General features: G+C 46.3%; 1 protein-coding gene across 4 annotated transcripts in view; it reads left to right on the top strand.

Moving 5' to 3' along the window:
• The window catches only part of LOC147116702 (meckelin-like), a 178,303-nt gene that overhangs the window by 91,854 nt on the left and 70,279 nt on the right, over positions 1-16,170 (top strand). For 2 of the 4 annotated variants that reach the window (XM_085991811.1, XM_085991815.1), the window contains exon 16: positions 8,829-8,927. The exons of the other annotated variants lie outside the window; for them this stretch is intronic. In XM_085991811.1, coding sequence (XP_085847937.1) covers positions 8,829-8,927 — 99 coding nt within the window. The remainder of the gene's footprint in view (positions 1-8,828; positions 8,928-16,170) is intronic. 4 annotated transcript variants of the gene reach the window in all.

The raw sequence follows: 16,170 nt of genomic DNA, 5'->3' as shown, positions 1-16,170 counted from the left end.
ATTTAAAAAATATTCTATTTTTCTATTCTTCCTACCGAAGCGAATAATCCCCATTTCTTCACATTATACTCCATCTGCCACCTTATTGCCCACTCACTTAACCTGTCTATATCCCTTTGCCGGCGCTTTGTGTCCTCCTCACAGCTTACTTTCCCGCCTAGCTTTGTATCGTCAGCAAACTTGGATACATTGCACTCGGTCCCTTCATCTAAGTCATTAATATAGATTGTAAATAGTTTAGGCCCAAACACTGATCCTTGCGGCACCCCAGTAGTTACAGCCTGCCAACCAGAATATAGAAACATAGAAGATAGGAGCAGGAGTAGGCCATTCGGCCCTTCGAGCCTGCTCCGCCATTCAACGAGATCATGGCTGATCATCCAAACCCTAGCACCCGGTCCCTACACCGACAGCCATCCCACCCAAGCCCTATCCCCGTAACCCCATAACCCCACGTATTTAATCCCCCCTAACACTAAGGGCCAATTTTTATCATGGCCAATCAACCTAACCCGCACATCTTTGGACTGTGGGAGGAAACCGGAGCACCCGGAGAAAACCCACGCAAACACGGGGAGAATGTGCAAACTCCACACAGACAGTCACCCGAGGCCGGATTTGAACCCGGGTCCCTGGCGCTGTGAGGCAACAGTGCTAACCACTATGCCACCGTGCTGCCAGGGACCCGTTTATCCCTACTCTCTGTTTTCTGTCCATTAACCAATCCTCTATCCATGCTAATATATTACCCCCAACCCCATGAGCCCTTATCTTGCGTAGCAACCTTTTATGTGACATCTTATCGAATGCCTTTTGGAAATCCAAATATACTACATCCACTGGTTCCTCTTTATCTATTAGTACTTTTTCTCTACTGATATTAATTACTTTAAGTTCCTAACTCTTATTAGCTAGCCCCTTGGTTCCCCACTATTTTTGGTATGCTTTTTGTGTCTTCTACTTTGAAGACAGATACAAAATATTTGTTTAAAGTCTCTACCATTTCCTTGTTCCCCATTATAATTTCACCTGTCTCAGCCTCTAAGGGACCAACACTTACTTTTGCTACTCTCTTCCTTTTTACATACTTGTAGAAGCTCTTACAATCTGCTTTTATATTTCGTGCTAGTTTACTCTCATTCTATTTTCTCCCTATTTATCAATTTTTTGGTCACCCTTTGCTGGTTTCTAAAGCTCTCCCAATCCTCAGGCTTACTACTGTTCTTCGCAACATTATAAGTTCAGGTTGAGTGTTTCGAATTTTTAAAAAGTCAGCAGTAAACAGAGCTCACTGGTAAGAGATAACCTTCATAGTTCGCAGGTGATGTCATTCGTCTCACTCCTGGGATAGATATAACTCCCTGTTGTGTGTTCTGTGCATCACAGCAGGGATACGTGTGTAAACTTTGTTTCATTGTTGACGCCTGCAGGCAACAGCAAGCTGGTGACTCACTATCATCTGCACTGATACTACACAGGTAATCATCAATATGTCAGCGAGACCAGGGCCTCCTGAGGCAGGGCAGATACAGTCCTGTCAATCAACAGGTACAGTTCTGTCAATCAATAGGTACAGTCCTGTCAATCAACAGGTACAGTCCTGTCAATCAACAGGTACAGTCCTGTCAATCAACAGGTACAGTCCTGTCAATCAATAGGTACAGTCCTGCCAATCAACAGGTACAGTCCTGCCGATCAACAGGTACAGTCCTGCCGATCAACAGGTACAGTCCTGTCAATCAACAGGTACAGTTCTGTCAATCAACAGGTACAGTTCTGTCAATCAATAGGTACAGTCCTGCCAATCAATAGGTACAGTCCTGCCGATCAACAGGTACAGTCCTGCCGATCAACAGGTACAGTCCTGTCAATCAACAGGTACAGTTCTGTCAATCAATAGGTAAGTCCTGCCAATCAATAGGTACAGTCCTGCCAATCAACAGGTACAGTCCTGTCAATCAACAGGTACAGTTCTGTCAATCAATAGGTACAGTCCTGCCGATCAACAGGTACAGTCCTGCCGATCAACAGGTACAGTCCTGCCGATCAACAGGTACAGTCCTGCCGATCAACAGGTACAGTCCTGCCGATCAACAGGTACAGTCCTGTCAATCAACAGGTACAGTCCTGCCAATCAACAGGTACAGTCCTGTCAATCTGTGGAGTTGAGGCCAAGATCAGATCAGCCATGATCTTATTGAATGGCGGAGCAGGCTCGAGAGGCCGAATGGCCTAATCCTGCTCCTATTTCTTATGAAGAAGAAGAAGAAGACTTGCATTTATATAACGCCTTTCATGACCACCGGACCTCTCAAAGCGCTTTACAGCCAATAAAGTACTTTTGAAGTGTGGTCACTGTTGTAATGTGGGAAAAGCGGCAGCCAGTTTGCGCACAGCAAGCTCCCACAAACAGCAATGTGATAATGACCAGATAATCTGTTTTTGTTATGTTGGTTGAGGGATAAATATTGGCCCAGGACACCAGGGAGAACTCCCCTGCTCTTCTTCGAAAGAGTGCCATGGGATCTTTTACGCCCACGTGAGAGAGCAGACGGGGCCTCGATTTAACGCCTCATCTGAAAGACGGCATCTCCGACAGTGCTGCACTCTCTCAGCACTGCACTGGAGTGTCAGCCTAGCTCTGTGTTAAAGTCCCTGGAGTGGGACTTGAACCCACAACCTTCTTATGTCCGTGTGCTCTTATGTCCTTATGTAATCAACCAGCAGACCAGCAGTTAGCCCCACACCCTCTCCCGGACCAGTTACAGCTAAGGTAGAAAGGCCTCTCCCCCTGCCGCGGATTCCTGCAGGGTCAATCAGTCAGGGTCCAGGGAACGGGAGCCCGTCCCCTTTCGGAATTGGAACATTATAGAAAGAGATGCGCGGGGCCAGTACAGAAGTTCTGGTTTGGAATTAATCAACCGTTCAGCTCGTCCAATGAACCATGCTGCAGTGGTGTGGTGTGTGCCCAACGTGAGTGCAGGCACAGTATCTGGACATTTCCAATGGGAGCAGGGGGGGGAGAAAAACCCACGGCAATTGTGGGAGACAGAGTAGTATGGGACAAACCAACTCGCGGACCCCTCGGTGAAGAACCCCTGCCTGACCCACGTGTCCCCAGCAGCCAATCGTGACCAAGTTTAATACTGAGATTAAAAAATCATGAGTTTTTCTGAGGTGCATCGCGAGTTGGGGGTGGGGGAGATTTTCATTAAGAGAGTTGGCATTACTGGAGTGGTGCAGGGGTTTGGGAGCGCTGGGGGAAAAATTGGGTTGCTTTGCGCCTCCCGTTAGCAGGATGTTAGCGGTGGCGGTAACCGGTAGCGCCCTGCGGCGCTGCGCCTCCAGCGATGACATAATCACCATGCGCAGCGCCTCGCTTGCTCCCCAGCCGCAAACTTTGCTCGCGCCCGCTGACCTACCGCCAGACGCTATGTCTGACAGGGATAGGGTGTTTTGTTTGTGGCCGCGGCAACGCAAATCAAAGGGCAGGTGCCGGGCGGCCATTTTTTGGGCCGCCTGCCAGCACCTGCCCCCCTTTCGGCGCCTCCTGTGGGGTCCCCGGTGTGCACTGCGTTAGGCCTCTCCCCTTTAATCAGGGGAGGGAGGCCTGTAGTACTGCGGCGCGACGTGCCAACACGCGTGGCGCTGCTGCATGTAGCGCCACGATATTCAATGGGAGCGCCCCAAGAGGGAGGGGGAGCGCTTCCAGTAACGCCCTGCCTCCTGCTTGGGGCGCTACCATTCAATTTCCGGCGCGGGGGTGCTAACTTTGTGGGGCACTAAAAGTAGCGCCCCAAAGTGGGCGCGACCCAATTTTTCCCCCCTCAGTGTTTGGGAGCACTGGGAGTTTTTCCCGAGTGATTCCCTCTCAGTGCTCACAAACAATTATTTTGAATGATTTAATCCTAATTGATTGTTTCCTTTGATGTTATTCTAGAATCAGTTATTTTCATAAGTCTTTATTCATTTTTCACTGGCAGTTCTCCTCACTTTTGATTTAGAAACATAGAAACATAGAAGATAGGAGCAGGAGTAGGCCATTCGGCCCCTCGAGCCTGCTCCGCCATTTAATGAGATCATGGCTGATCATCCAAATTCAGTACCCTGTCCCTGCTTTCTCCCCATATCCCTTGATCTCTTTAGCCTTAAGAAATATATCTAACTCCTTCTTAAATATATTTAATGAATTGGCCTCAACTGCCTTTTGTGGTAGAGAATTCCACAGGTTCACCACTCTCTGGGTGAAAAAATTCCTCCTCATCTCAGTCCTAAATGGCTTACCCCTTATCTTTAGACTGTGACCCCTGGTTCTGGACTCCCCCGCCATCGGGAACATCCTTCTTGCATCTAGCCTGTCTAGTCCTGTTAGAATTTTATAAGTTTCAATGAGATCCCCTCTCATTCTTCTAAACTCCAGCGAATACAAGCCCAATTGACCCAATCTCTCCTCATACGTCATTCTTACCATCCCAGGTATCAGTCTGGTGAATCTTTGCTGCACTCCTTCCATGGCAAGAACATCCTCCCTCAGATAAGGCGACCAAAACTGCACACAATACTCAAGGTGTGGTCTCACCAAGGCCCTGTACAACTGCAGCAAGACATACTCGAATCCTCTCGCTATGAAGGCCAACATACCATTTGCCTTCTTAACCGCCTTTGTGCATTCCCTGTCTCTTCAGTCCTGAATTGCTGTTGTTTAACTTTGAACCGACCAGCAAAATGTAATAATGAAATGTTGACAGTAAAAATGTTGACAGCAACAGAAAAAAGGACTGAAAAATCATATGACAACAGGAAATAAGGTGAATCTGTACAGTAAATGTGTACAATGCACAAGACTTTTAATCTGTCGTTCAGGATGATAAATTCTGCTTCTACAGCAGAGACACAGTATAAGGGGTCGACCTTTTAGGACTGAGATGAGGAGAAATTCTCTACCCCAGAGGGCTGTGGAGGCTCAGTCGTTGAGTATATTCAAGACAGAGATCGATAGATTTTTGAATATTAAGGGAATCAAGGGATATGGGGATAGTGCAGGAAAGTGGAGATGAGTTAGAAGATCAGCCATGATCTTATTGAATGGCGGAGCAGGCTCGAGGGGCCGAATGGCCTACTCCTGCTCCTATTTCTTATGTTCTTATGACACCCTTGGCCGACAGGAGTGTGGATCACAGATCCGGCCCTGGGGTGTTATCGGGCTGTCTCTGACCCGCACTTCTGGCTAATGAGGCTCTGCACTTGGCGCTACACCTCACTGCATTTATCCAATTGATCTGACCTTCAGTGTCCACCTCTGGTATCAGTATGTAACCAGAGGCAAAGAGCAGCATTTAGCAGCTTGGCCTAGTGTTAGCCACATTCTCGGACGGACGCTTAGCTCTGACCACTTTCTAAATGGAGGAGTTAACCCAGCCAGGTAGGCCTGCATATAGTGACACCACTATTCCCGGCCAGAATGGAGATGATTGGGTAATTTAGGGGAACAGTAGCACAGTAGTTATGTTACTGGACTAGTAATCCAGAGGCCTGGACTAATGATCTGGAGACGCGAGTTCAAATCCCACCACGGCAGCTGGCGAACTTAAATTCAGTTAATTAAATAAAATCTGAAATTTTAAAAAAGCTAGTATCAATAATGGTGACCATGAAACTATTGGATTGTCGTAAAACCCCATCTGGTTCACTAATGTCCTTTAGGGAAGGAAATCTGCCGTCCTTACCCGGTCTGGCCTATATGTGACTCCAGACCCACAGCAACGTGGTTGACTCTTAACTGCCCTCTGAAATGGCCCAGCGAGCCCCTCAGTTGTACCAATCCGCTACAAATAAGTACACTAAGCCCTAACAGCACTGTGGGACTCCCTTCACCACGTGGACTGCAGCGGTTCAAGAAGGTGGCTCATCACCACCTTCTCAAGGGATGGGCAATAAATGCCAGCCTTGCCAGCGACGCCCACATCCCGTGAACAAATTTTAAAAAAAATTCCATGTCACCCACTCCCGGAGCCCGCACTGCTGTAAGTGGCTGGGACTGATTTTACGCACATAATTTACATTGTGTAACTATCCTCCACTCACTGCATTTTGTTGGAGAAATAATCCTGCTTTAATCGGGAGACGTTGCTGTAGTTTCGGTCATGAGTTCTGTTTGCTGTAGTTCATAGAGACTCTGTTTAAATAGATTCTGTAGACTGTTTGCTGTTGTGTGCTGTTTAAATAGACTCTGCTGAGTAAATAGACTCTGTTTGCTGTAAGTCCCTCCCCGCCACAAACTCATTGGCTGACATAGTGGTGTCAATCGACACCCTGGCCCGATAGAAGAATATCATAAGACTGCATAATGTGTAAACACTGCTCGGAGGTCTCAGTGCCCACTTTAACATGATCTCATTGGACAGTGTTAATCAAGTGATGGGCTCAGAAACCAGCAATTCCACTGATTCCAGGGCTTGTTATATATGTAAAAAAAAATTATGGTACTTGGCCACAAATGTGTTGAAGTGGACTGATTTTGTACATTGTAGGTAAAAGTTCACACGTGCCACGTACGGCCGCCGGTGCAGCGAGTGAGTCCAGTGGACACGTAACCTGTTCCTGATTTTGCACACTTTGGTAAATTTATTTTGTGGATTTTTTTTCCACCACAGTCTACACTGGACACATCCCCGAACAACATTTAACCCGGCCAAGATCCGTCCTCCTTTACATAAAGCCCTTGGTCACAGGGGGAGATTTCAGCGCAAAGATCTCGTCCGAGAGAACAGATTACAAACAATAAAGTGCGTGAGGAACTGTATCGGTTCCACAAAAGGTTGATGATTAACCTGGCGAGCAAGTGATACAAGGCAGCCAGGGGTTTGGGTAATGTCAAGTAAACAGACATTCCGACTGGAATATTATGTTCCTGTTCAGAGTTATCTGTTTCAGAATCTGTCGCTGTCTGTGTTTCTACTGTAAACAAGTGTCACTGCAACACGCTGATATTCTGCGTCAAATAACGGGAAGAAGGTGTTTTAATTTTGGGTTTGATCTTAACCCTGTCCGCCCCGGGGGCAAATTGGGCAGGTGGGCAGTTCAAGTGAGCAGGTCAGATCCCACACCATTTCCGACATTAACCTGCAGGGTTTTCCAGGCGGGTGAGGTGGCCGTCTAAATTAGGCAGCAGCCTCATAAATTTATGCAAATCGGGGTCCTATTACATCAGCCGGACCACAATAACCAGTGCCCGAGCGGGGAAGCTGCTCCTGCTTTACCACTGGGTCCGCAACTAGTTCTGAATATAGAAGAGGCCCTTCAGGTAAGTCTGAAACTTTCCTTTGTGGGGCCAAGGGGAAGCAGGAGTGTTCTTCTGCTCCCCGCGAGGAATCTTGCAGCTTCCCCCCTGTCCCGGACTCTTTCCCGCCCTCCCCGCTCCTCACCTTCCCTCTCGAAGCCTCCTCCCCGCCACTTACCTGGCCCCCTGATCTTCACTTGCTGGCCGCCGCACTGCCCGCCACCTTAAACATTCACTCTCTCCACCACCGGTGTACCGTGGCTGCAGTGTGTACCACCTACAAGACGCCCTGCAGCAACCCGCCAAGGCTTCTTCAGCAGCATCTCGCAAACCCGCGACCTCTTCCACCTGGAAGGACAAGGGCAGCAGGCATATGGGAACACCACCACCTCCAAGTTCCCCTCCAAGTCACACACCATCCTGACTTAGAAGTATATCACCGATCCTTTATTGTCGCTGGGCCAAAACCCTGGAACTCCCTAACAGCACTGTGGGAGCACCTTCACCACATGGACTGCAGCGGTTCAAGAAGGCGGCTCACCACCACCTTCTCGAGGGCAATTAGGGATGGGCAATAACTGCTGACCTTACCAGCAACGCTCACATCCCAGGAACGAATAAAAAAAATAATTGTAATTCAGCGAACCAGTTACAGTAAGGTGACTTTCTGCTTGACCTCTGGAGCGCTACATCACCAGAAATCGTGTGTATAAAGTCACACTCCAAACCATAGGGAGCGGGGGCCAGCAAATGGGATTGGTGCCTGCCGTTGACATGTGCCTGGAATTCCCGAGGGGGCTTTCCCGATCTCCCACTGTTATCTCTGGTGTAAACCCTGGAGGAATGGCGTGAAAGGGTGCAGGGCTTCCGCCGAACCTGCGGTGGGAGAGCAGCAGAGAAATTTCCCCTCAATATGTATAAAATAGGCTGATGCACTTTGGGGAGATTTACATCAGTCACCGAACACCATTTCGTCAGGTTGGCGCTAATGTTCCCGTTAAGCTGCATGGCCGCACAGCGGTCTGGTGGCTCCGGCTTGTGAATGGAAAAACGTCACCTGCGCAGGAAATTTGAACGGGCCGCGCAGCCCGTTAAAGGGGCTGCGCACCCGAAAACAATTAGCGGGAACATTGGTCGGCGCCCCTTTAAATAGCACCGCCACAAGCTTGAGAAGATTATGTGAATTGTGTTATTTAAACTATGTACAGATTTACTGACATGAATCAGTCATTCATGAAAGAAAGACTTATGAAATAATACTGAGCGGCCTACGGGTGGCGCTGTCCAGGGAGAGTATAAATACTCGGGCACGGGCCCAGCTTGCGCAGGACATTCTTAACAGGAACTAGTGAAGGACACAACTAGACCTCCATGTTGTAAAACAGTTGATTAAAGCTTTGTTTAACGCTTAGACCAAGTGCCTAGTAGTTTTCTTACGTCATTTACTATCAATGATATTCCATGAATCTCCTCGAGATGCATTTCGGCCGTACTCTTTGAACCTAACCCTAGTCACCTCTGACTAGCTGACTCTGATTTCACTGTGCAGATAGCCCTGGGCGTTCTGGGATCTTTGGCCGTTTTCATTGCCATGCTGGAGACGAGCAGCTGGAGACGGAGGAGCGGACTAGAATTTATCGACGTCGTGGTAAGTACGGGCCAGTCACAGGGCGCTGGATCAAGAAGGGTGGAATATAGAACAACAAGAAAGAAAGAGCTTTCACAGAAGGGATAATTACAAGTCCTAGCCCTTTTCGGGCTATCCCAGACCAGGCGTATTCCCCAGACGTTCACCTTCAACTAAAGTTAGAGATAGCCAAATTCTATAAGATGCTTAAATGGGTCTAAAGGTTCAGGCTATCGCTCCCTAAAGGAAAGGAATGACTGAAGATGGTACCGTCCTCCGGATAGCACTTTTAATAAGTTTAACTAGACTGTAACCTTCCGGATATTATGAGGGTCCGGAATACCCCCCAGAATTCTGCAACTCCTTACAAAAGAGTGTACAGAAATTGGGTTTGCGAGTTTATACAGAAATACTCTGTGAGACAATTCTAAAAATATATAGATTTATTTAAGAGCCAACATTCATTTAACAGCTGTTGAGTCAGTTGCAACATTAACAATTCAAAATACAAATAGCTTACATTTCTTATCAGAGATCCTTATTCTCAAATCTTTACTTCGTTACATTTCTACATTTCTTACTTATTTCTAAATCCAGAACATCCACCAAAATCAAATACCTTGATTACCCGAGACTCAAAATTAAAAACTTACAGAGCGTGCCTGTGAAGTTGAGAAATTCTTGCCCGTTCAGCAACTTCTGCCTTTTCATCTGAAAAGCTCTATCTTTTATACTCTTTTTTCGTGGTTTATTCTTTGAAGTTTCCTGTTGATGTAAGCTAATTGTTTTATTCATTCTCTCTGTTGAATGCTTTCTATTCTTACTGTCATTTCAGCTGCCCACTCTCAGACTTCTGTCTCTAGCTTTAGGTGTTCAATAGTTATCATAAAAAGAATATGGCAGCAGTCTTTATTTGATGTCATTCTTATCGAAGATTTTCCATTCAATTCTTAATATTGGCTTAACTGGGGTTTTAGCAGACGTTGTGACTCCGTGGTGTTCCAAGTTCAATACAAAAACAATGTAATTGCTTGGTGCATCTATTGAAGTTGTATCTTCAAAGTGTTCTATTGGTATCATATTTACAATATGTAAATTAAAACCACTTTAATCATGCATTTCTAGCTATCTCAATTGGTTGCATATCAGACTTCGGGACTCCACATTTCAAGCTTAACATAAAAACTATTTGACCAGCGGGTGTTTCTTTTACTTGATGTCATCTTTTCAAAGGCACATGGTTTTTCAATACCCTGTTTCTGTTTCCCTGAGTGTTAGCTTATAACACTTTAAACTGGGTCTTTTCATTGTGTTGGTTGCAAACCGCAGACCTTTCGGAAGCGCCAAACTGCTATTTCAATAGGGTCATTGTATTAGCATCAACAATCAATTCCCATTTCAAAGCCTGTGGTGTTTACAGCTTTGTTATCAACTGATCTTTATCTTTTCTGTTTGCAGTCTGTGTCTCCGAGGCTTTAGATTTTTTAACCCAGTATATCATGTATTAATAAATATCAGAATTCTGTTCATATTATGGTGTATCTCTTGAAATATGGCTTATTCCTTCACATCACGACCTCGGGGGGGATGTCCCAAAATGCTTTACAGCCGATGAAATGCTTTTGAAGTGTAGTCACTGATGTAATGCGGGAAATGCGGCAGCCAATTTGTGTACAGCAAGCTCCCCCAAATGGTCTGTGTGATAAAAATGATAACATCCGGGAAGTTATGTCATCACTTCCTGTGAACTATGAACTATGAACTGTGTACATACCTCACTTCCTGTCATATGTCACTTCCTGTTGGACTGGTATAAATACTGGTCTGTTCAGTATTGTAAGAGGCTTCTACCAGAGGCATGGTAAAGACCTCTCTTGTGTATATAGTGTGTTTATAAGTTACTTAAAGCTTACTTTAAAGTTACTTGATGGTAAGTCTCCTTTTTCTTACATCAATTTAAGTAACTTAGTATTTACACTGACAAATACTAGACCTTCAGACAAACTCGGAAGTTAAGGATCCAGGGAACCACCCATCATGGAGAAAATCCTTAGACCTATTCGTCTGGACTTGGACCCGAATACACCAGCAGCTGGCAGGGTATGGAAGCATTGGTATCGTACTTTTGAGAATTTTCTGGATGAATGTAAAGTGGATGCTCCTGCTAAATTGAAGATACTTGTCAATTATGTGACCCCAAAAGTGTTCGAATATGTTGATGACTGGGATAGTTACGAAGAGGTGATTCGGGCACTTAAGAAACTGTATGCGAAGACCCCAAATGAGGTCTATGCTAGACATCTACTGGCCACAGCCCGACAAGGGCCAGGGGAATCAATTGACGAATTCCTGCAAGAACTTCGCAGGCTCAGCGTAGATTGTAACTTTCAGGCAGCCTCAGCTGAGCTGTACCGCCAAGAAATGATTCGTGATGCTTTCATCTGCGGGATTGCCTCTCCATTTATACGCCAGCGTCTACTAGAAAGTAAAACACTTGAGCTACAAAAAGCTTTTGACCTAGCTTGTTCACTGGATTTGGCAAAGAGAAATGCAGACCTCTATCAGCTGCCCAGATCTCGATCTGCTGCTGTAGCTGCAACCAGACAATTCAAGCGGTCTCAGGTGAACCCTATCATGGGGGAATCTAATTCTGATAATTCTGATGAAGAAGAGGAGGACGACCCCACTTTAGCAGCCTCTTGGCAATCTAGGAAGGAATGCTTCTTTTGTGGAGATGCTTTTCACCCTAGGAAAACCTGCCCTGCTCGCAATGCAATCTGCAGTTATTGCGGGAAAAAAGGACACTTTGCTAAAGTTTGCCTATCAAGGGCCTCTACGAGGGCCAATCCAGCTAAGGCCTACCGAACTGCCCCAATTAGGGCCTATCAAGATGCTCCAGCTAGGACCTATCAAGCTTCCTCTCGAGCTCTCTCCCGAAGAAGCACACCGAGAGTTTTAGCCACTCTCTGTGCAACAACACCAATTACAGCTGCTTGCCCACAGAACCTGTCTCAGGCAGCCACAAAAATTTCAATTAAAGGGCATACCTTAGATGCCTTAATTGACTCAGGAAGTACTGATAGTTTCATTAAGGAACAGATTGTTGCGAAATTGAAACTACATGTCTTCCCATCGGACCAGGCAATTGCGATGGCCCAGTCGTCACTTAATACCAGAATCTCCGGCTTTTGTGTTGTTGATATGACACTTCATGGTCGTATGTATCCCTCCACCCGACTTTCGGTGCTCAAAGACTTATGTAGTGATCTCCTCTTAGGGCTGGACTTCCAAAAACAGCATAAGAAACTCACCATTGAGTTTGGTGGATCCAAACCCGGACTTACTATTTCTAATATACCATCTAAATTACCATTTTGTGCATTATCAGCAGCTTCACTTGATGAACCCTCATTATTTGCCAGTATTCCGCCTCAATGCCAACCGATAATAACGAAATCGCGGCGCTTTAATCAGGAAGACCAATCTTTTATTGCGGCTGAAATCTCTCGACTTCTAGCAGAGGATATCATTGAACCATGTTCGTCGCCCTGGCGGGCTCAAGTCGTCATTGTCAAGAACCCTCTAAAGCCTCACAAACAGCGACTATGCATCGATTATTCGCAAACCATCAATCAATATACCGACTTGGACGCCTACCCATTGCCACGCATTGATGATATGGTTAATAAACTGGCCGAATACAAAGTGTTCTCAACTTACGATTTAAAAAGTGCCTATCATCAGTTACCCTTGAAGGTCTCAGATAAGCAGTACACAGCCTTTGAGGCTAATGGACGGCTGTACCAATTTCGTCGCCTCCCATTCGGGGTTACTAATGGAGTGGCTGTCTTTCAACGGGCAATGGATGGCCTGGTTAAGCAGGAAAACCTAAGGGACACTTTTCCCTATCTTGATAACATTACCATTGCAGGTCACGATCAACAGGAACACGACTCCAACCTCCAAAAATTTCGGGATGCCCTCCATCGCCGTAATTTGACCCTGAATGAATCCAAATCTGTTGAGTCGCAACCGACCATCAACATCCTTGGCTACTGCGTAGGCAATGGTATCATTAAGCCAGACCCAGAAAGACTTCGCCCGCTCCAAGAGCTCCCGTCACCTAAGAATCCGGCTTCTTTACGTCGGGCTCTCGGTCTGTTTGCATACTACGCTAAATGGATTCCTCATTTTTCGGACGAAATCCAACCCTTGCTGCATGCTAGATCATTTCCACTGGGAACAGCGGCTGTTGCAGCCTTTAACCTTCTCAAAAAACAGTTGGAGAAAGCGGCTCTTCACTCCATTGATGAGAATCTCCCTTTCGTGGTTGAATGTGATGCCTCGGAGGTGGCGATCTCGGCTACTCTGAATCAGGAAGGTCGTCCTGTAGCATTTATGTCCAGGACCTTACAAGGTGCCGAGCTACATTATCCTCCGGTTGAGAAAGAAGCCACAGCCATCATAGAGGCAGTACGGAAGTGGAACCATTTTCTAGCTCGCCAGCACTTTACATTGATCACGGACCAACGATCAGTCGCCTTCATGCTCGATAATCGAAAACGAACCAAAATTAAGAATAATAAAATACAACTTTGGAGGATGGAACTGGCCTCTTTTGGTTATACCATTCTCTATCGGCCTGGCAAGGAGAATGTGGCCCCGGACACCCTCACACGGGCATTCTGCTCCACTATGTCATCCTCCACTCTCATGGATATCCACAATGGTTTGTGTCATCCTGGCGTTACGCGCATGCTACATTTCGTACGATCACGGAATCTCCCTTTTTCCACTGGAGATGTAAAGAAAATATGCTCAGAATGCCGGCTTTGTGCGGAATTAAAACCTCAGTTCTTCCGCCCCTCAGATGGTATACTCATACATGCAACCCAACCGATGCAACGACTTAGCATCGATTTTAAGGGCCCAGTGCCCTCTTCAACTCGGAACACATATTTGCTCACCATGATCGACGAATATTCACGTTTTCCGTTTGCCTTCCCCTGCTCCAATATGCTGGCGTCCACAGTAATCTGCTGCCTTGAGCAGGTATTTTCTCTCTGTGGCATGCCGGCTTATATTCACTCAGATCGGGGTCCATCCTTTATGTCAAGGGAACTCAAGGACTACCTCTCAGAATGGGGAATTGCGACAAGCAAAACAACACCATACCATCCCATCGGAAATGGGCAGGTAGAGAGGTATAACGGTATCATCTGGAATTCCGTACGTCTCGCTTTAAGATCTCGGGGCCTACCAGACCAGCAATGGGAAACAGTGCTTCCGGATGCATTGCACTCTATACGGTCCCTGCTTTCTACAGCCACAAATACTACACCTCATGAGCGGTTCTTTGGATTCCAGCGTCGCTCATCTCATGGGACATCACTCCCGTCATGGCTAACTACTCCTGGACCTGTATTACTCCGAAGATACGTTCGGACGTCTAAAAATGACCCTCTTGTAGACGAGGTCGAACTAACCGATGCCAACCCCACCTATGCAAACATACGATATTCCGACGGCCGAGAATCTACCGTATCATTACGGGATCTGGCTCCCTGCCCACCAGGACCTAGTGGGACATCGGGTGATGGCATTTCACCAGGAAACTCTTGGGACCTATCGGGTACCCCTCTCCAGGATCCTGATCGGACACCAACTAGCTTGGTGCCGGTAGAACCCCATGCTCAAGGTTGCGACCCTCCCAGTACCGCGCATGAAAGTACTGATCCGCCACAGACCAGCTCTGCACCTCCCTCTGAACAGAGGCAGTCCGACTTTGAACCTATTGGGGCTCGTACTCGAAGCCATGATCTCCCCGACCCTTCACAGGGCAATCCAGGCCACACAGACTCTGACCAATGGCCAACCGCATGTAAGCGGACCAGCGACCCTCTACGACGGGAATCCAAACGGGTGCGACTCTTCCTTGTTCGGCGGCTGCGGACCAAAAGGTAGACCACAGCCTCCTAATCCTGCAGGAGGGAAGAATGTGATAAAAATGATAACATCCGGGAAGTTATGTCATCACTTCCTGTGAACTATGAACTATGAACTGTGTACATACCTCACTTCCTGTCATATGTCACTTCCTGTTGGACTGGTATAAATACTGGTCTGTTCAGTATTGTAAGAGGCTTCTACCAGAGGCATGGTAAAGACCTCTCTTGTGTATATAGTGTGTTTATAAGTTACTTAAAGCTTACTTTAAAGTTACTTGATGGTAAGTCTCCTTTTTCTTACATCAATCTGTATACGCTCTGTACCCCATAGGCGCCCTGTACCCTGTATAGACACCAAGTACCCTGTATAGATGCACTGTACTCCAAATGTTAGAACCGTACAGCACAGAAGGAGGCGATTCAGCCCATCGAGTCTGTGCCTGCATTTTTGAAGAGCAATCTAATTACAGGAAACTCTTTGGTATCCGGCACCGACGGGACCGGCGTGTTGCCAGTTTATCAAAATTTCCGGATGACGTAGAGGGATATCTACCGAGGCTATTTTTAACAAAGAAAAATTTAAAAAATCAAGAAATGTGCAGTATACAGTAATTGGGTACTCACCTACAGAATGTTGTGTTAAATGGATGGTGGAAGATGCTTGATTAAGTACAGTACTGCCAGTTGAGGGTAATCCATAACTCTTTAATTACTTAACAGTAAAACAAAACTTACAAAGAATGTACAGTAGAGTATAAAGTACTGTGGTTGCCTGTACACTTATTCCAAGCCAACTGGTTCATCAGGAATATCCATGCCAGCTGGGTCATCAGGATCATGCACGTCAACAGATTCTTCAGGCACTTCCACTGCTTCAACTCTTTTGGAAGTTTCCCTAAACATGTCCCGGATGTCTGCTTGCTTAGTGGACTCTTGCCTTCTTTGTAGAAAGGTGGAATGCAGAATATGGAGGTGCATAACTTCTTGGGCAGAATAGCAAGAATGGCTTTCAGCAAATTTGAGTAATGAAACAAAATCTTCTGCAGCTTTAGCCCAAGAAATCTTGTTCTCTTCAGAAATCCCATCCTCTTCACTTTCCATCTCACTTTCCTTTTCTTTCTTTGGATTCAAAACATTCTCCATTATTTCATCATCACTTAGCATATGCAGAACAGCAACTTCTCTATCTGCATCAACCCACTGTTCAATATCACTTTCACTGAGGTGACGTAGAGGGTTTGCTGGGCCTACATTTTTCACCATGCCAGCCATTTCCATTACTGTAGTCCTCTTGGGATGAACATTGAACCCATGAA

The sequence above is a fragment of the Somniosus microcephalus genome, chromosome 6 (assembly GCF_052327205.1).
Source record: "Somniosus microcephalus isolate GS21.2 chromosome 6, FLI_Smic_1.0, whole genome shotgun sequence".
NCBI lineage: Eukaryota > Metazoa > Chordata > Chondrichthyes > Squaliformes > Somniosidae > Somniosus > Somniosus microcephalus.
Note: the sequence above shows the minus strand (reverse complement) of the source record. Positions and strands in the feature narration are given on the sequence as shown.